General features: G+C 46.2%; 1 protein-coding gene across 1 annotated transcript in view; it reads left to right on the plus strand.

Moving 5' to 3' along the window:
* Positions 1 to 249: 249 nt before the first annotated feature.
* Positions 250 to 21,147, plus strand: part of THEM6 (thioesterase superfamily member 6) — a 99,092-nt gene continuing 78,194 nt past the window's right edge. The window contains exon 1 of the mRNA XM_086966293.1: positions 250 to 809. Within this exon, the coding sequence (XP_086822419.1) occupies positions 309 to 809 (501 nt within the window). The 5' untranslated portion in view covers positions 250 to 308. The remainder of the gene's footprint in view (positions 810 to 21,147) is intronic.

Raw genomic sequence — 21,147 nt, forward strand, 5'->3', positions numbered from 1 at the left:
TTTCTGCTGAAATGCCCGACCGTAGATTCAATCTTCTTACGCCCCCCCCTCCCGCATCCCCTCCCACATCCCCTCCCACATCCTTTTATGAGTTTACTGAATATTTCTTCCTTTCCAGCACTTTAATTATATTTCTCGACATTAAACTTTTGAAAGATAAATATGCTCTCGTCCTTTTGAGGGCTGTATTTGAATTCGGGTTCTTTTTACAGCAAGTTGTGCTTCTTTTTTTTCCAGCAAGATAGTGATACTCAGCTGTCAAAGGTGATCTCGAGCGGCAGGCAGGAAGCGTCTGTGCAGGACGAAGCATGTGGTTAATTGTGGGCTTCTGCTTGGCCGGCTTCTTCTGCCTGCTGGACGGCTGGTCTTGGCTACGGACCCCATTTTCTGTGCTTAGAGCCCGGCTTCAGCCTGTGGTGCGGGACCTGCTGCAGGAGCAGACAGTGCATGGTCGGGTGATGCCCACGGACCTAGACTTCCTGCTTCATATGAACAACAGTCGCTACCTGCGCGAGGCGGACTTCGCGCGTTTCTCGCACTTCACGCGCTGCGGAATCTTCGGGGCGCTGCACGCGCTGGGCGCCGGCATGGTCATGGCCTCTTGCGCCACGCGCTTCCGACGCTCCCTGCGAGTGTTCGAACCTTTCGAGGTGCGCACGCGCCTGCTCTGCTGGGACGAGCGCGCCTTCTTCGTGGAGCAGCGCTTCGTGAGCCCCAAGGATGGCCGTGTGTGCGCTGTAGTGCTCAGCCGCCAGCACATTCTGGACGGCTCTCCGGACAAGATAGTACAGCACCTTTGCAAACGCAAGGTAAGAATGAAGCTCAGCTTCAGTAGCATAATAAGCATTTGCACTGCAAATTGGTCTCACTTTTGTGAGTTTTAAAGGTACTGGTGTTGTAAATGACAATGTTTTTCCCTAACCAAAGGAGTAAAAGAGAAAAGAAAATGAAACAGAAAGGATGAAAGAGAAAGTAGGAAAATGAACTGGAGATGGAACGAATATGAAGAAGGGGAACAACCCGGGTAAAAAGAAAATACAGGAGAAAATGGAAACCGCGCAATAAAGATAGAATGATCAAAAAGAGAAGAAGTAGAGAAAGCAAAACTGTTCAGAAGATTAACAAATTAAAGAAAGCAGGAAATCGAGAAAAATAAACATAACACGCATTTATAATGCAATAGGATTCGCATTTGTGAGTATGAGCTATTGGCATTGCTAATAATAATAATGCCACGCCATTAGCTCAAACTTTTAGTAATGAAAATGAAAGACCTATTTCATTCAAATGCTTGTTTGCAGTGGAGTTATTTAAAGGAAAACGTGTTCGTTGTCCTTTGGTGTTTATGAAGTGATGGTTTACACTAAATATGGAACAATTGTGTTTGCATTTGTTTTTTGCTGTAGGAGATGTAGCCTAATGGCCCGATCTGCCGACATTGAAACTGGGAAATTACGTTTGCATCTAAATCTCAGATGAGCACTCTGCGATTCTAGCCAAGTCACAATCTTCGTGTGGTTCATAAACCCAGAAGTCAGTTTCTAATGTAAAGCTCTGTAATGTCCTCGTGTGAGGTTTGTGCTATAAAAAGCTGCCCAAAAATTACTTGAGCAGATAGAAAAGGGGACCCCAATAGCTCTTATTTGAATTGTATACTTAAAAACAGGGGCGGTTCCTGTGCCTGGGCGTCGGGGCTCCGCCCTCCTAATTTTGTGAAGCATGTGGATGTTTTAACTGCTTAAAGCAAAAGCAATTACCATCCATCCACATGCCTAACAAAACAAATCAGTTCCTCCGTGCGGCCGTGCCTACTACCTTTCTATCACTCTGACTCTCACAAACTGCAGGGTCAGGCAACCAGGCCATTTTCCAGTGTGACACATGCACGCTGTGCGCATGTGCCCGACAAACTTTTCTTAGTTTTTTTGGCTACGCAGGGCGGACCTAGCGCAGGCCCTGGTCTGCTGTAATTAGGGTCCTCTGGGACCACCCAATTATGACGCGCAGCAGCGCCACATTTTAGAAGCAGCCCGGGCGTGCAGGGCATCAGCCCTGTACTTCCCGGAGCTTCTTGTCAATCATTGCTGAGACTGCATCACCGTCCCACCCTTTCCCATGTCGTCATAGGATGAGGTGGGGTCGGTAAGCGTCACTGACCCCACCCTCTGATGACCTGGGAAGGGGTGGGGTGGAGTTGCAGGAGGCTGCTTGGGATTCCCTCGCTTCGTGCCGATGAATGATCCAGGGATTTTTCTGAGCGAGCACTGGGCCAGGGCAATACCACACTGGAACACGCACGGTAAGCCCCCGCCTTTATTTATCACATCTGCCCCTTAACATACACTTGTCCATGTTAGGGTCACTGGTGAATTTCGTGACAAGTGCAATGAAAGGATAACGTGCTGCTGGCCTAATACCTTCGACGGTATGCAATACCGGCGGCATACATTTAAAAGACTGTTATTGCTGTTATCATAAACTTTTCATTCATTGCATAGATAAAAAGCATTGGCAAAGTCAATGTGTCTTGGCTTTCAAATGAAGATTTGCTAATGCTTTTTTGTAATCACATTTGTGCACACGCATAATGATGCATATGAATGCATTTGATGGCAAATTGGCAACTACAATGTTAGATCGGTAAATTTAAATACTACAAAAATGATTAAGAAAGTAGTGCAAAGCTCAAAAACGTTACTGGTGGCCCAGCACTATTTCACAGCTGACGGGCCCTCTGAATATATACATATATATATATTTTAAATGAACAGAGGGACGGCGGGCAGTATTGAGAAGCAAGGGTTGGGAGAGGAATAAAGCGCAAACGGAGGTGTTCAAGAGTTATTAATAACAATACCAAGCAGGAAGAGGGGTTAAACGGGCTATTTATCAGCATAATAAAAAATGTATTTAAACAATAAAATATCAGTCGCATCCTTAGCAGCAGGGTTTTGTTTCTTCTCTACGCACATTGGCTGTCCTGAGGGTCTTAAAATATGTAATACCGAGAAAATATGAACTAACTTGGGGTGTATCCCAAGCAAGCAATATATTAGGCGATGTTTGAGATTAAAGGGAACACCCTCCATGACTAAACTTACTCTGATTTATGATTCTGTGCTGAGTGTCTTCAAGAGCAAGACTAACTCATGTCTTAAAATAAGAAATTAGTACACAAATTAACTCTCACGAGAAGTAGCGAGCTCCCACATTTCCTGTTTTGACTAGCTCACCCTGTCCAGTTTTCTCTCTTCCCATTCTGGTACTTACAGTCCCGAACAGGGTAAACAGGTATACAAGTCCATTAAGTCAAAGAAAAAGAGGACTGGCTGATATGCTCATGCATTGTACTGGGAAGGCAACTTCTTGGAGTCTCATCACTAGGGACCCAGGCTCTAGCTATCAGTGCTTTTTAGTATACCCCGTGTGAAAGGGAGGCCTGCCATCAAGATGTCTTCATTGCCCCTATCTCGCTCACATTATGTTTGTGGGATGTAAACATGCTACTTACATAGTTGGAACCTGGTTGGAACAAGAGATAGGGATTCAAGATAGCAGGAAAGAATAGGGAATTTTGTACATAAATGGAATATAATAGGATGGGTGTTGCGCGTTGGATGAGGTGCCTCTTTAGATCACGTCATAGGGCTCTAGGACTGGAATTCTTAACTTGTGTGGAGTTCCTAGAATGGGGTGAGGGTATCCCTTATCTTCCACAGTGCATGAGCAATGAAGCAATTCTAACATGTGGCATGTTTCCATGGTTTCCCTTTTCTGCTCTTCTTGACTTCCAGTCCACCAATATCTGTCTTCTTGGACTGCAGAAGCTTCAGAAGATCATAGGTATTTCTGTTAGGTAAGGTGGTGTGTTGATCATGCCAACCTTGCGAGTGATAGGGTAGGTCATGAAGATGGTACAGATCTTCAAGGGTAGATAGTGCAGATCATTTAGCGTGAGGTGATCTGGTCAAATGACTTTGGTCCTTTAATGAGATGAGCTGCAGCATGCAAACGGCCCCACAATCGGGCTCAAGTAAATACAAGGCTGTCTGCGAACAGATCATTGCCAATATCCAATTGAGAGGCCAGGGCTTGAATTGCTGTCTGAAATCTGATCCCAGGTGACAGGGTTTTATTTTTCAATAGCTTTGGCAGCTGATATCACACTGTCTGTAATATGGATCTCCAGTCCTAAATGTGGATTCACTGGGTTGCGAAACCTTTCTAGAGCCTTGGCTTTCTGATTGTTTCGGGGGCAAGTCATTCTGAATCCTGAGAGTCGGCTGGTATTGATTTGTGTCGCCTTAAAAAATCAGTTAAGGCCCATTGCTCGTGATATAACATAAATGTTGACTTGTAGGAACTGGCGCTGCTATTCTGGGTGCGAGGTCACAAGGGCCTGTCACATACTCTTCGATCACTAACACAAACACCTCCTGATTTTAAGTTCTTCTGACAGTCATTATTTACCATTTAGGTAGCACAAGGAAATAATCATTGGCAAAACCAATAGGTCTTGCCTATGCAAGAATTATTGGCTTTGCAATGTTGTTAGTCATGTTGTACACCAGTGTGGCTGCAGTTCAGCATGGCTAAACGTAAGTGGCGTCGGGTGGGGAAGACTGGAATGGGGTAAATTGGGGTAGAGTGAAATGGGGTAGATTGGAGTAGCGTGGAGTGGGGTAGATTGGTCTAAAGTAGAGTGGGGTAGATTGAAGTAGTGTAGGGTGGGTACATTGGTTTAGAGTACAGTGGGGTAGACTGGAGTGAGGTATATTAGGGTAGAGTGGGGCAGACTGAAGTGGGGCAGATTGGGGTAGATTGTAGTGGTGTAGAGTGGGGTGGATTGGAGCGGAGTGGGGTAGATTGGAGTGGAGTGGGGTCAATGTTGTTGGATTGGGGTAGAGAGGGGTAGATTAGGGTGGATTGATGTAGTTATGAGTGCATTAGATCTGGGTAGATTGGGGAAGAGTGGAGTGAGGTGTATAAGGGTAGATTAGAATGGGGTAGATTGGGGAAGAGTGACGTGGGGTGGATTGGAGAGGAGTGAAGTGGGGTGGGGTGAGTGGGGCAGATCAGATTGGAGTGGGGTACTTGGAGTGGGGTAGATTGAGTGGACTAAAGTAGAGTAGATTGTAATGAAGTGGGTAGGGTGGAGTAGGGTAGACTCATCTAGATTGGAGTGGGGTAGTTTGAACTGGGATCGATTGGAGTGGAATGGAGTAGGGTAGGTTGGAGTGGGGTGAAGTGGGGTAGCGTGGAGCAGAGTAGAATGAAGTGAAGTAGATTGTAGTGGAGTAGATTGGGATACACTGGAGTGGGGTGGATTGGGGTGACATGGGTTAGATTGGAGCGAAGTGTGGTAGATTGGAGTGGGATGGATTGTAGTGAGGTTGAGTCGGGTAGAGTGGAAGTAGCGTGGAGCATGCTAGATTGGAGTGGAGTAGAGTGGGGTAGATTGGGTGGATTGCAGTACGGTAGATTGGGTGGATTGCAGTACGGTAGATTGCAGTGTAGTAGAGTGGGGTAGATTGCAGTGTAGTAGAGTGGGGTAGATTGAAGTGAAGTAGAGTGGGGTAGATTAGGGTGGAGTGGAGTACATTGGAGTGGACTAGGTTAGGTGGATTGGAGTATGGTAGATTGGAGTTCATTGTGGTAGATTATAGTTAAGTGGAGTGGGGTATATTGGATTAGAGTGGGCAGTGGCGGTTCCTGTGCCTGGGCGTCGGGGCTCCGCCCTCCTAATTTTGTGAAGCATGTGGATGTTTTAACTGCTTAAAGCAAAAGCAATTACCATCCATCCACATGCCTAACAAAACAAATCAGTTCCTCCGTGCGGCCGTGCCTACCTTTCTATCACTCTGACTCTCACAAACTGCAGGGTCAGGCAACCAGGCCATTTTCCAGTGTGACACATGCACGCTGTGCGCATGTGCCCGACAAACTTTTCTTAGTTTTTTTGGCTACGCAGGGCGGACCTAGCGCAGGCCCTGGTCGGCTGTAATTAGGGTCCTCTGGGACCACCCAATTATGACGCGCAGCAGCGCCACATTTTAGAAGCAGCCCGGGCGTGCAGGGCATCAGCCCTGTACTTCCCGGAGCTTCTTGTCAATCATTGCTGAGACTGCATCACCGTCCCAACCTTTCCCATGTCGTCATAGGATGAGGTGGGGTCGGTAAGCGTCACTGACCCCACCCTCTGATGACCTGGGAAGGGGTGGGGTGGAGTTGCAGGAGGCGATTCCCTCGCTTCGTGCCGATGAATGATCCAGGGATTTTTCTGAGCGAGCACTGGGCCAGGGCAATACCACACTGGAACACGCACGGTAAGCCCCCGCCTTTATTTATCACATCTGCCCCTTAACATACACTTGTCCATGTTAGGGTCACTGGTGAATTTCGTGACAAGTGCAATGAAAGGATAACGTGCTGCTGGCCTAATACCTTCGACGGTATGCAATACCGGCGGCATACATTTAAAAGACTGTTATAATCCACCCCGACAGCAGGCAGTATTTTGCGTGACTGGGGCGAGTTTGTTACTGACAGCAGGCATTGGTTGACCGGGTGTCTCGGCCAGGCTTTCTCAAGGCAGGTCACTTTGTGGTTTTTTAGACTGAATGGCAAAGCCACGAGCTGCTGTTACCAGATGTGGCCTGGCCAATACGGACAGAAGGGGTGGGGGGGCTGTACCTACACAACACATCCACCACCACCGGTCAAGTCTGGGAAACGCTTTAGGTTTATGCGAGGTGCAGCTGGCGGCGTGCGTGCCTTTCTTTTCGTATCGTTATGTGACAATATTAAAAGAAATGTTGCACGCTCAGGGATAATTCGTGAGAATGCTCATACCCCTTCTAACGATGTGGTGACGTAAGAGCTCGAGAGAATGTTGAGAAGATGACACTTGTGACAGCAGCATTTTAATCATCAGAATAGCAAAACTGAAGAGATCCCTTCATCGCCCCCCAACCCCAAGAGCCAATATTTAAATGACCGTGTTTTAGGTCACAGAGGAACTAATTACCTAAGTCAAGTATTGCGTTGTGAGGCAGAATCTCCTTCATGATTTGACTGTTAGGAAAGCAATATGACACTTAATATTAATAGATTGTGGTTCTCCATTAGCGGCAACAGGGGCATGGTATTGTGAGTCATTATATATGAATGAACATAAGGGCAATAACAACACCTGGTATTCATTGAACACAGAATTAAACAAGTTCGGATAATTACATTTGGAACAGAAAATCAGTGGGGAAAAACCGAATTGAGCCCAATCTCATATACATGCTATTAAGCAGGTATTAGTTCAGTAGAGTCTGTCCAATGAGATGCGTGTGCCTCACACCCCTCACCTTCACTGCTCAACATTTCATCTTTAATACTTATTATCAGTGCTCCTTCGTTTTTCTTTTCTTCTCAGTGATACTATGTTTCCAACCATGCAGTGCAGAAGGCTGAGAGGACAGCTGAACACCCTTGTGTGCACTGTCAGTGCATCTTGCCCTTCGACTACCCCCACTCCCTGACCCTTGCCCCCTGATAACCACGCCAGGTCTTGTGAAATGGTGACAGCAGCGCCCTACAGCAGGTGCTCAGTATCTGCCCTTAGAGGTGGCAGTACTTTAATAATTAAAGTACTGCCACCCCTTGGGGCAGATACTGAGCACCTGCTAATACAGGATTATTGGCTCCTCAGCTAAGACTCCAGAAGTGGCGCCAACGACTTGTAACTGCCGCCCACTCTTAACCAAGGAGCATTACAACTATCTTGTGAGGGGGTGGACGGCTATGACTTAGCAGCATTGGGGTGCATGTGTATGGTGAGGCGGTTCCGCAGTTTTTGCATGAGCACTCACACACACTCAAACTTTTTCTAAAATAGCCTATCACACACACATTCTTGCACACACACATTTCTCTTTCACACATGCTTTCAGACACTGCTCCATTCTCTTACAGGCAGTTTCGCCTCCACAAATACTCACACTCCCTGGCTCAGACTCTCTCTCACCACACTCTCAGCTTACCATGCCTCAGCATGGCACCCTACCATATCTCGATTCCCCACACGCCCCATCGGAATATTATTGGAGGGGCCCTCCATTGCTTGCAGAGCAGCATTAATAATCATTCATCCATTAGTTTAACTTTTATATTGATGAAGAAGCAGTGTGTACTACAGCACAGCATGCAAGGCAGCATTATAATCCTTCATTACCTTACATGTAAAATTAATAGAGGGGCGCACTGTACACCCTTGCAGCTTGCACAGCAGCATTAATATAGGCCTTTGATTAAGTTAAAGCCATTTGCTTTGCTATAAAATACCATTAGCAAAGCAAATGGCTTTAACTTAATCAAAGGCGCGACCTATTGCATTTCAATGCTTGTTAATTTTGCCTCCAAGTTGTCTAAGAGACTGATCGCAGCCCTTTTAAAAATATATCAGGCCAAGTAAGTTGCAACGTGCTCTTGTGCAGTGAGTCACAGTGTGCTTATATTACGGGCTCAGGGGTCCAAGTCCAACACTCCGGTTCTGAAATGAAATATTTATTTTAAATATTCAGTATTACAGTATTTTTAGTATATTTCAGTATTCTCAATTATCTAGCTCTGAAATATATCTTGCCCCATTCCTTTTCCGTTAGCTGTCTCCCCAGTTCCAGCTCACTTTGTGGTGATTCGTAGTCTGAAACCTGGGTAGACGAGGAGACTATGCATCCAAGAATGAAAGGTGCAGATTACTGTCGGACTGAGTAAATGTGAAAGGATGTTGCAATGAGAGCGACTTTGAAACTGTATAGAACATGAAGTAAGTTTGCGGTGATAACTGACTCGTTGTGTTCCTGCACTTATGCTTGTTTTGCTGATTTATGAAGGATTAAAGACTGAGTGACGCCACTGCAATTGGAGTCCATGACCATAGGTTCATCTAGTGCACGGGTACTCATAGTACGGCCCGCGGGCCAGGGCCGGCCCGGCAAGCCTTCCCTGGCGGCCCGCCGAGACATCGTACCCGTGTTTTTTTTTTTTTTTTTTAAGAATCTCAGCAAACACCCCTGCGGCAGCGCGATGCAGAGACTCTCTGTGAGGGCCGGGCGATTTCCGTCAGAGTGGGGCTGCAGGGGCCTAGGAGCTGAACAAAGCCTCATTAGCATGCAAATGGTCTCGTAAAGAGGTGTGAAGTGCTCGGGTGCGGCTGGCTGGCTGAGTGTGTGTGTGCCCAGAACCTGTGTCAGCCCGGGCACACACAGGCATGATGAGATGAAGAGGGAGAGGGAGGGAGGAAGGAGACAGAGACAGACAGACAGAGCGAGAGCGAGGGAGGGAGGGAGACAGACAGAGGGGGAGCGAGGGAGAGAGACAGAGGCTGACAGAGGGAGAGCGAGGGAGGCAGCGCGAGGGAGAGCGAGGGAGACTGAGGCAGACAGGGAGAGCGAGGGAGAGTGAGGGAGGGAGACATGCAGACAGAGGTAGAGCGAGGGAGGGAGACAGGCAGACAGAGGGAGAGCAAGGGAGGCAGAGGGAGGGAGAGCAAGGGAGACAGAGGGAGAGCGAGGGAGGCAGAGTTAGAGAGAGCGAGGGAGACCGAGGGAGACGGAGGGAGAGCGAGGGAGGTATAGCGCGGGAGACATAGGGAGAGGGAGACAGAGGCAGCTAAAGGGAGAGGGAGGGAGGGAGACAGGCAGACAGAGGGAGAGCGAGGGAGGGAGACAGAGGCAGACAGAGGGAGAGCGAGGGAGACAGCGGGAGAGCGAGGGAAGCAGAGTGAGGGAGAGCGAGGGAGGCATAGCGAGGGAGACATAGGGAGAGCGAGGGAGGGAGTCAGGCAGACAGAGGGAGGGCGAGGGATGGAGACAGGCAGACAGAGGGAGAGCGAGGGAAATAAAGAGCGAGGGAGGGAGACAGAGCAGACAGAGGGAGAGCGAGGGAAAGAAAGAGCGAGGGAGGGAGACAGAGCAAGTGAGGGAGACCTCAGAGTGAGTGAGGGAGCCCTCAGAGTGAGTGAGGGAGCCCTCAGAGTGAGTGAGGGAGACATCAGAGTGAGGGAGACATCAGAGTGAGGGAGACATCAGAGTGAGGGAGACATCAGAGTGAGGGAGACATCAGAGTGAGGGAGACATCAGAGTGAGGGAGACATCAGAGTGAGGGAGACATCAGAGTGAGGGAGGGGGAAGGAGAAAGAGGGAGACAGAGAGGGAAGGAGAGGGAGGGAGAGGTAAGGAGGGTAAAGGAAAGAGAGGGAAGGAGGAAGAGGGAAGGAGGAAGAGGGAAGGATAGAGAGGGAGAAAGAAATAGAGGAAAGTAGAGGGAAACAGAGAGAGGGAGAGGGAAACAGAGGGAGAGGGAAACAGAGAGGGAGACAGAGAGAGGGAGACAGAGAGAGTGAGACAGTCAGAGTGAGTGAGACAGTCAGAGTGAGTGAGGCAGAGGGACACAGAGGGAGAGAGAGAGGTAGAGAGAGGGAGAGAGGGAGAGGGAGAGGGAGAGGGAGAGGGAGAGAGGGAGGGAGAGAGAGAGGGAGGGAGGGAGACAGAGAGCGAGAGAGTGACAGAGAAAGAATGAGAGAGAGAGAGAGAAATGTGTGTATGCCGGGTCTGGTGGCTCAGTGGACGAAGGCGTCCGCTGCAGGGACCTGTGATCAACCTCATGGTCAGTTTTTTTCCCTCTAGCCCGCCCCCTCCCCCACTGACCCCGCCCCCACCAGTGCGGCCCTCAGACACAAACCACACTGTAAATTTGGCCCCCGAGAGAAAGTTTGTGAGTACCCATGATCTAGTGAAACAAGGCCGATGTGATTGCATTGCAAAGGCATTGTGACCAGAAGCAGCCAGTCGTACTAATCCATTCATTTAAATATTCTCACAAATAGGAGGAAGTGAGTGTTTTTTGATGAAACAAGCTTGCTTTTTTAATAGTGTTTAATATATATATACACCAATATAAACACACAGGCAGACACAGTGGGACCCCAGTGGGACTTTCACAGCCCCATTAAAGAAATGGCAGCGCTGAGGAAATCCGAAATCTCCATTCTCAGGGGTCTTCCTAATATCAATAAAGAACTTGGCACAGAAGCTGAAATATGAAACAACATCTTTATTAAATTTAATAAATGAGGCCACGTCACACAGAAACCGTAGTAACTGAATGAGGTAGTCTGAGGAATACAGAGGACAGAGGCCTTTTATATGTTTTAGGGTTACATGACTCAGCACAAAAGTAAAGGGCAGTCCTAGCTTTTGCAAGCATGCAAAAACTCCAACATTCCTTCTTACACAAGCTGGACAAACCCATATCGTAAACAGGTCATAAAAAGAAGGAACAGAAACAGATGAGAGGTAGGATACTGGGTGTGCATGTGTATACCAAACTTTACAATCTCCTGTGCTCTGATCCTTAATCTTGATCAGCTACTGGGCAAGAAACTGGTCTAACAAGGTCAGCTTCAGGCAACAGGGTCAGTTCACTCAGGTCATCCAGCAGTCAGCTAAAGTCATCAGCCTATGTGAGGGCACCTACAAAATGGCTGCCATGCACAAAATGGAACCCATGGTTCAGAACAAAATCTTCAAATACACAGTGAATCCATCGGTGTAACATGATGAAAACACTCATACTTGCTGAACTCACTGTTTACGGTTCACTGTTACCAAAATCGTAACAGAACCACGACCTTTATGACCCAGGTTCAGAATTCACGGAACCTCACCACCATTAAAAATTATCCAACGCCTTAATCCTGGCATAGTGAGATTGAGAACAGATTACTATAGGAATAAGTCTGTTATGAAGCTCTGTGGTTATACTGAATAAGCAGCTACCTATGTTATATGACATCTCTGTAATAATGTAATACCTGCACTTCCACAATTGCTTTATTAACCTTTCTGCTTTCTCAAATTTGCTTGAAAATGCACCATTTTTCCGCTTTTTTTTCAAAATTTTCTCGGGGGGAATTCCCCCCGAACCCTCCTTAGGGGGTTTGGGCTCGCTCGCTACGCTCGCTCGCTACGGTGCACTATGATTATCAGTTTACGCCCCACCACTTTCAAATGTCACCAGCCGCCACTGCTTAAAAACCTAAAGAGCTAACAAGATGGTGTCCTGGGCACATCACAGTATGTGACTGTGCCTTGGGTTCCTTAGTTGATGGACAATAGTGCACACTTTGAATCTGCCTCCAGACACTACATAAAACACTGGAAATATCGTTTGTTTGTAATACAGGCCATATTGCTGAAATTGGGCTAAATCCCCTCTTAATCATTTCATGTTACTTTGCTATGACTCTCTTGTAATAAGTGATATTTTAGGTGAGCACTGGCTAGCATTAAAGTTTTTTATCTTCACTTTAGTGACAATGCTTCTGCTTTCAATAAAACAACCCTATAGCCCAGTACTACCAGAGCCTAGTTCACCAGTTCAAAAAGACGTCATCCTTTGCATAGTGGACTGCAGGAAGAAATGCAGAGCGGTGGGGGAGAGAGAAGAGAGAGAAGAGCTAGAAGAGGGAACTCGAACGGAACTAAAGAATGCATGTATAGAAATGCCTTTGTGAATTTCGTTTCTTAAAGGAATTCCTTTTCTTAAAAATTCAGTATGCATCATTGAAGAAATGAAAAAATATGGGCCCACATCCTCCTGAACACATTTAAACCCCTCTCAGAGGAATGATAAAACATACAACAAATGCTGGTGGGAAATAGTTTGTTTTTAAAGTAATGCGAGATCAAGTGTTGAAATTAAAATATGCATGGAAAGGTAAAGGCGAGAGCAGCATTTGTTATGTGTGTGCCCGCTGTTGACGGAGAACTTCATTAATGGCAGCCACTAATAGACTTCGGGTGAAAAGCAAAATGCAGGCCAGGCAAAACTTCTATTCCCAATCAATTGGCGGGAATCAGAAACCTCATTAGAGCCTTTCATCTCTGATCCCCTTTTAGACACAGAATGGGGGATGGCCTGAGCTCAGCCACTAGGATAACTGGAAAAACACGTACAAGACAATTCACTGCCACACACGAGAAGTCTCACACATTCCACCTCGAAACCTGACATGCCGTCCCAGAGGAAATAAAAAATGTTAGTCAGCAGTGAAATGCTTCTATATATTTGTTATAGCGCCTCTAAATAATTCTCCAAGGAACAGTTAAACCTAAAAAAAGTAAAAAAGAGACAAACGCGTAAATAACCGTATGCCAGGAACCAGCTTCTAGTATTACAGTTTGATAAAGGCACGCACGTAGTCACACATTTGCATATATGAAGAGTTGTTCAGAGCTGGCACGTAGCCGCTCAAAACACATTCCCATCAGTGAAAAATTGTTCACAATAAACACTAGCAATGCAAACAAAACAAGAAGTCCCCTAAGGCACACAAGCTCTTACAGGGTAAGGACACTGTAGTTGGTTGTGCTGCCGAGGGAGAAATGAAAGTGATCTATCAGGAGCACCAGCCAATGAGGAACAAGCAAAGAAGAGTGAGGCAGGATTGAACCAATGGCAAGCAGCAGGCGGGATTACAATCCTATAGCAAATACAGCAGGCCTTCCAGACAGTACATGCGCTGTCTGCACTTGAGCTAAAAAGGAGAAGAAAATAACCAATGAAAGCAGAGCAAAACAGAAATAAGCATGGTGGATGAAATGGAACAGGAAGGTGTGGATTGCCAATCCATGTTTCTAATTTCCATTAAACCCTCCCTCACAGATCAACTATACATTTAATTTCTTAAGATTGTGCAAGCTGTAGAGAAAGCAGCCAGTACATAAAATCAGCATCCTAGAAAATTGATGGAAACTTAAGGCTTAAAATGTATCCAGTTCCCCCTCCCTTTGGTTATTCACTTTAATAACTGAGTCGGGAGTGGAGCGACCAGCTGGAGGCGCAAAAAATAAATTGCAAAGCTCCTGAGGTGCCATCTATTGAGTTCCATCCTGCACATTAAGTCATGCAGGTGGGTGAGTCATGTCTTGAGTGATGCAATTTCAGAGTTGTACAAATCACAATTTGGCTACGTTTCTCTGGCACCCGTGCCAAATAGAGGATTTATAAAACTGCCTGGGTGGTTAGTCACTAGGAAGCCTTTCCCTTCTTGTGCTAGCTCATTAGAGGGGGAGGAACGAATAGAAAGTGAAAAAAGGGGAGTAGGAATGGGCAGAAAAAGTGAGGGATAGTAGACATAGAGGTGCAGCTAGACTGAAACATACAGAGCAGGTAGGAGAGACACAGCAAAAAGACTGCCAAAGAATGGAAAGGACAACCGCGCAGAAACGGAGAGACAGGAGGATTAAAGATAAAGAGATGAAAAAGAATGTAAGCAAGGGAGAGTAAGAGAGACTGGCACTGAGATTAGGAGAGACTGAGATGCAAGGAAAGACTAAGAGGCACACAGAATAAAAAGAAGTGAAAGGAGAGACCAGGGCTGAGACAATGAGACTTTTAACCACTTCGATGCTGATGACGAGCTCAGCTCGTCATCAGGCTTACCTGCCGTGTGCTGATGACGAGCTGAGCTCGTCATGTAACGCGGTAATTTCAAAAATGCCGCAAACAGCGGGAAAAGCCGCCGCAGCGATGCGGTTAAAGATGTGTACAAAGAGAAAGACCGGATAAGCTGAAGAATATTATAGTCCATCTCGCATCGTTCACATGACCAGGTGTGTGTTATGGGCCTGCAATTAAGGCAACCTCTTAAACGCAGGCTGCTCTAGTGATGCTTATAGACGGCGGTGCTGACAAACACTTTTAAAAGCTGGATAGTGGCAAATCAAAATGTTAAATATAAAATGTTACATGTTCACTGTCCAGTGTAGTACACTCCATTGTCTTGCTTGGCTAGATATGTGGTACACAAATACTGCATATAAAATACAAAGACATATATGAGATACTGTACAATTAGGCACAGAACCCTTGATTATTGCTGCTGATTTGTATAGTTTTACTCGCATATTCTTTCTAAACGGTGTTCTGAGAACACTATCAAACTTCTAATGTTGCTAATATGGCCTTTTCCAGTAAAATACAATGATGCTTCCACGTTTAGGAATTTTGGTTATAATCCTTCTTGGGCAGAAGCACATTACTATACTGCAGTAAGTTTATTACAACAATTAACGCAGCTTTCGGAATTGCCTGGGCACCACTGAGCAAAGCCAACCTACACTTATGAAATGCTAAATTGCCAGTGAAACAAAGGTTAAAATCACTTTACACGACATCAGAACTGTCCATGGAGCAGCTAGACAACATTTGAACGGGCTTCCATGTTCAAACATGAGAAATCACAATATATATCCTATTAAACACATATAGCTATAGTTGCAGTGCTCAGTATTATACAGGTGTGAGAAACGGGCTCTTCAAGTTGGTTTGTGTATTAACGGTTATATTCCAATAGGATTTAAACAGCCTAAGACAGTCCTCTATTAAACAATATCCAAATAACGCGTTCCTACTACTATTTCCCCTAAGGAGAATAAAACTGTTTTAAGCATTGATTAGGGTAATTACCTGCATGGGGAATTCTCTCAGGTTCACCATATAAGATGACCAATTACCGTTAATTACAAAAACCGTAAGTAAATGCAGCCTAATGTCCTTTCACTGTTATTTCTCTTTCTTTGAATGGAAGATATTTGTCAGTAATTACAGTACTTCTGGGTTGTATGACACCCAATCCTATAGCTGTAGAACTGATCATATTCAGTAAATCCTTTGTGAGGGTTGGGTGATCTCGTAACACTGCCAATCTTAAAGCCCTGCACAAAATTCTGAAGTGCTCATTGGCTGTGGAGTCCGTATATGCAACTTCGGTATATCAACAGACAGAGTACGAGCTGTCTTTCACAGAATGGTAGTCGATAAATGCACCATAGCAGAGCATGCCTGTCAAGTATCACGCATCGTGTGTGACACTAATGCATTTCAGTGTGGTGTTCCGCGTCACCGCACTTAATCCTGGCACTTTTACACTGCAGTGCCAGTGTGCGCCGATGGAGCCTGTAGCATATTCTGTGCCCCGGTTCTGCTGCTTCTAACAGATGTGCGTTGAAAGCAGCGCTCTCTTCAGTACCTTAATAGTTAAAAAACTGACTGCTCAGCTCTGGAGTGCTACAATGTTACAATCATGCCTCCACTGCTGCCTGGCTGCATGTCATTTGCTGCTGCGACCCGGCTTTCAGATGCCGCTCATCAGATCCGAGGGCGGCCGGGGCCTCCCCTCAGCAGTGGCTGCTGCAGCTGTGTGGCACTGTGGGGGCCCCCGAGATTGGGACTTCGTGCCTCGTCACGTCCTGGAGGAGCCAAGAGGAAGTGTGGTAAGGTGGTTGACAGGTCAGAGAAGCAGCGGGATTCAAGAGATCATCAGAGGCGCCATCAACATTGGTAGTGATGGTCACGCGAGCGCAAACTAAGAAGTTTGGGGCGGCTACAGTACAATGAAACTCGTGGCAGGCTGCATGCAATGGCAGCGCTGTTCTCAGTATGACAAAGTTGTGCGATAGTTATTTATTTCAAACCGGCAACGGACCCGACCAGCGGCTCAGCTAAAACCTCCGCACAGACTGGGGCAGCCATTGGAGTTGCTGAGCCACCCATCATGCCCAGGCCGGTGTTTGCTGCGGAGGGAGTCATGGTGCGGCCCGTCTGAAGAATGATCGTGTCGGAAAGTTAGTAAGTAGTGCCTCGTGATTTATCTCTTCATGCTGAAAATTGTTTTATTAATGGCGCGCACCGTGCTGCTGGTTGTCCATTCTTTTACTATAATGATTGAGCTTGGATAACTGTATGCAGCAATGGAGCAGGTCCAGAAAAAACTAGGCCGGTTAATTAAACTTGATCAATTGCTGAGAAGGAGCGGCACTGAAAGAGTGGCCGTTCGCCCTTTGCTTCCAGAATTATGCAGCTGTAGGGGGTGCAAGAAGGTCTGCATTGAGCAGGGGTTGCTGAAGACAGACAGCAGCGGAGAAGGTATGGAATATACCGATGATCGGCAGAATGGAATGTACACTGTTTAAAACCATGTAATCTGTTTTAAAGGGACTAAGCACATGTATCCATAAAACCCAAACATAACTGATGTGGGAGAGTGCACAACTGAAAAATGGCTCATACCTTCCCTTCATGAAGACCAAGGAGAACCAGTCGGTTGAAGAGGATATATATATATATATATATATATATATATATATATATATATATATATATATATATATATATATCGCACTATACTTCTGAAAACAATGTGTATAGGGGCCTCAGAGTCTGTTCATCTGGGCAGCTTGCAGTCTCTGTATTCACATCAGGTTATGCTAGAATTGCAAGTTGTCTCATAACGTGTTGCAGAGGCGATAGAGGGCCTCGTTGAGCAGCTCGTTTTCTGAGAAGTTTTCATGGAGTGCAAGTTTCAGCTTTGGGCCGAATTTAACTGCGCATCTTTATTTTTCTTGTTTTTGTTCACGTGCGCAGGCCTGCTTGGCAATACCCCTGATATTTAATTGTTTTATAATTGTGCCACAGCCATGATTTTCTTCTGAGCTGCCACCTGTCTGCCCTGTTACAGCTGAGAACGGACTGCATATCACATAGCAGTCTGTCTTCTCACTGACTGTAAGCTGTGTTAGTCGCTCCCACCTGGGTCAGGTGATTGTGAGAGACACTGGTGCTTGCCAACGTAACTTCTCAGTGCACCAAGCATCACTGAGTCAGCAGAGCCTGTATGTAGTGTAGCTCTGTGTGACAAACTATGAGTGGGGTGATGGTGCCACCAGCAGGGTTTGGCAGATAGTGGGCTGCCTGCAGGACCAGGGCGCACTGCTCAGTAACACAGCTTGTGGATTATGATGTAACTCATTTTAGAGTTCCTTGTTGCTCAAATGGGTGTAATTCCTGACATTTATATATTTCTCTTGTCTTCATAGCTAGATTTTGCTCGCGAAAAAAAGTGTCACTCATAGTCGTTGAAATGTCACTCATAATTGCACTGAAATTAAGAAAATGTTACACATAGCAATCTGAAACCTTGGCAGCTATGGCAGAGTGTGCTTCATTTGCGAGTATTTTAGCTGAGCGTGTTGTCTACCGGGCAGCAAACTTAATCCGGGCAGTAAAATGGGCTCTCTGCTTGGTCAGGCCTTGCTGCTGCCAGTGCCTGTTGAACGGTATGAGAAAGCAAGCACATACAATCAATATAACACAACAGTACTCAATGCTACATAAATAACAGTGCCATGGGGTTAAATGCACTTTGAAGAACACCAGCGCTGATTGGTTTCGACAGTGTCATGTGACGCAGCGGATGTCCAATAGGAAAGCAAGTATAATCTGTGTGGGGACCGAAAACAAGTTTCTGTGTGCACTCCCCTTAATAACCAAAACAAAACCGAGACATACGCTGACAAAATGATTCAGTTTTCCAAATAGTGTTACGAGCCAGCCCCTCGCTCTAGCTCTCTGCGCTGCTTGATGCAGTCTCCTTTTGGAAAAATAAGGAGTTTGGCCCTAAGGGACAAGGCCTAGGCAGGGCCGTATATATACATAGAAAAAAGGGGGGGTGCCTGAACCTCATTTTATTCATAAGCTTTTAAACTTAGTGCTTAATGGCCAAACACTTTTCGTTTTGTTTGTCCAGGTATTTTATTTATACCTTCTTATTCATACATTTATATCTTCATTACCTTTTTTATAAAAGTGTGAAAAGGAGAAATGATCCAGATTTTTGACAATACATACAAAATTACTTCTACGTAAAATTAAACAAAACGTTTAAAGTCCACATATTCATTAAGACAGATTCCACAAAATACATCACAGTACACAACTTTACACAAAAAGAATTGTGAATAAATAGACCAATTATCAAAACCTTATTTACAGGTTACAATAAATTAATCCATGTCCTAAACATTTTTTGGATAGAATATCTCAAATATCCACGGAACACAATAGTATTAATCGCTTAGTATGTCACAAAGAACTATGGGGCCTATTAGGATGGGGGACGGACCTGAGTCCGTCCGCCACCCCAGAGGAGGAGGGACCGTCCGCAGGGGCTGCGGAGGTCCCTCCGTGCTAATTAGGATGTGACCGCCACCCTAGCGGTCACATCCTGTATTTTTAACATTGCGGCGGGTGCTGCTTAAAGCAGCACACGCCGCAATGTTTAAAAAAAAATGCATGTTTACCTTTGCATGCATGAAGCTGCAGGCACCGCGTGGTGCCTGCCGCTTCGTGCACGCAAAGGCAGGCCCCATGTGCACCCCCCTACCCTCCTTCACCCCTGGGGGCCCGCAAAGGGCCCCCGAAGACAACACCGTATACCTTTCCACGGCGGAAATGCGGCTGTGAAAAGGCATATCACCGCAGCTACCCTAATATGGCTGGCGGTGTCTAATAGACACCACCAGCCATGTTAGAGCTTTTTCACCGCGGTCGGAAGGCGACCACGGCGGAAAAGCGGCGGACGGAAAATAGACCCCCCCCGCCATCCTAATCTGGCGGGGGGTCTTTTTCCAGTCCGCAGCGGATCCTCCGGGCCGGCGGTGGCTTCCGCTGGCCCGGAGGATGCGGATTATCCGCAATCATAATCGGCCCCTTAATTCTAGATTAATAGAATACAAGATTTAAATCCTTGTTCTTCTGTGTTTCTTTACTATGCCGACGCGTTTCGAATCATAGGAAATTAATGCCTGGATTCTCATCAGGGCTTTCTGATTTTCTGAGGAGTTGCGTTTGTATATTCCTCATAGATTATAACCAGGTTTCATTCTGTAGTTTCTTTGCATTCAAGGAATCTCTTTTCACTTGCTTGCTAGCAGTCAATGGGTGGCCGTGTATTCATTTAGTGTTTGTCCCAACTAATTAATTTTCTCGCCGCTTTTGTCAGGCACATATTCTAATTTGTTTCCATCGTCGAGTTCTTTCTATAAATTCTATTAGTTTCAGTCACGAGTCGCGCTATTCCATGTATTCCGTCCTGCATATTCTTCTTGAATCTTGATTGTTTCAGTCGCGGCTCGCGCTGTTCCCACTTAACTTCTCTCTAGCTGCAGTTCCTTCAGATGTAATGCTTTTGGCTGCAGTTCATCTCCAATTACCCTGCAAATCGATCTCATGGCAGTCTCCCAGCACATAAGCTGGGTAGCTGTTGATGTTCGAAATTAGGAGAGAATGACTGTTGTGCTCTACATGAAATGCAACTACTGACGCAAGCTAAAGGGAGATGGTGAAAAAAAAAGTATTGCATTGAAACAAAACACTTATTCACTAGTGAAAGGATCCATGTAGCAGATTCAGTAGCCAGGGTGGTAACAAAACAGCAACAAGGTGGGTCAAATGTACACTATCCATCAACAAAAGCAATGCAGTTTGTAAAGGCAGACCAAACAACCAATGTAAATGTAAATGTAAATGTAAATGTAAATGTAGTTGAGCTTATATAGCGCACAGCTACCCGCAGTGGGTGTCCCGGCGCTTGCTTAGGGAACCCGTCCTGATATTCCCCTGTGTGATAGCCCCAGCAGATATCCACAAGGTGAAAGTCAGGCATCCTGCCACGAGGGGCCGTTGTGGAGATTAAGCAAGCTATTGCCCAGAGTCGCAGAGTGTGAACCCGTGAGTCGAGAAGGCACCGGAGCGAGAATTATCGAGTTCGTGGAATTTTTAGCCCAAGACCCGCCGAGGTGGGGAATTGAACCCCGGTCCAGGACCGATCTCAGCTTCCGGGTCTGCCGCCTCTAACCCCTGAGCCACACTTCTCCACTCCAATGAAAAAGCAGTGGGCATGTTCAAACCTCAAGGAGGGAATACGGCATGCCTCGCAGAGGAGCGCATATGCGCTGACTCTAGGCTCGACCCTAAGTGTAGGGTGTCTCTAAAGGGTGCGAGAACACGAGGCTAAAGGACCTGTTCTGCACGGCAGGGATCGTGAAGTCCTTGACCATTAGGAGGCATGATATTTTTCTTCTTGTGCCCTTAATCTGCTACTGCTTGTTGTTCCTTAACCAAACTTAATTTTGGATTCTGAGCTGCTGGGATATTGGAGCTGTGCAAGAACTATGGGATATCACCAAGGAAAGCATTCTGCCAGAGACCCGGAGGCATATGGCCTTGGTTCTGAGATGAGTCTCCAATACC

Source organism: Lissotriton vulgaris, chromosome 4_1 (genome assembly GCF_964263255.1).
Source record: "Lissotriton vulgaris chromosome 4_1, aLisVul1.2, whole genome shotgun sequence".
NCBI lineage: Eukaryota > Metazoa > Chordata > Amphibia > Caudata > Salamandridae > Lissotriton > Lissotriton vulgaris.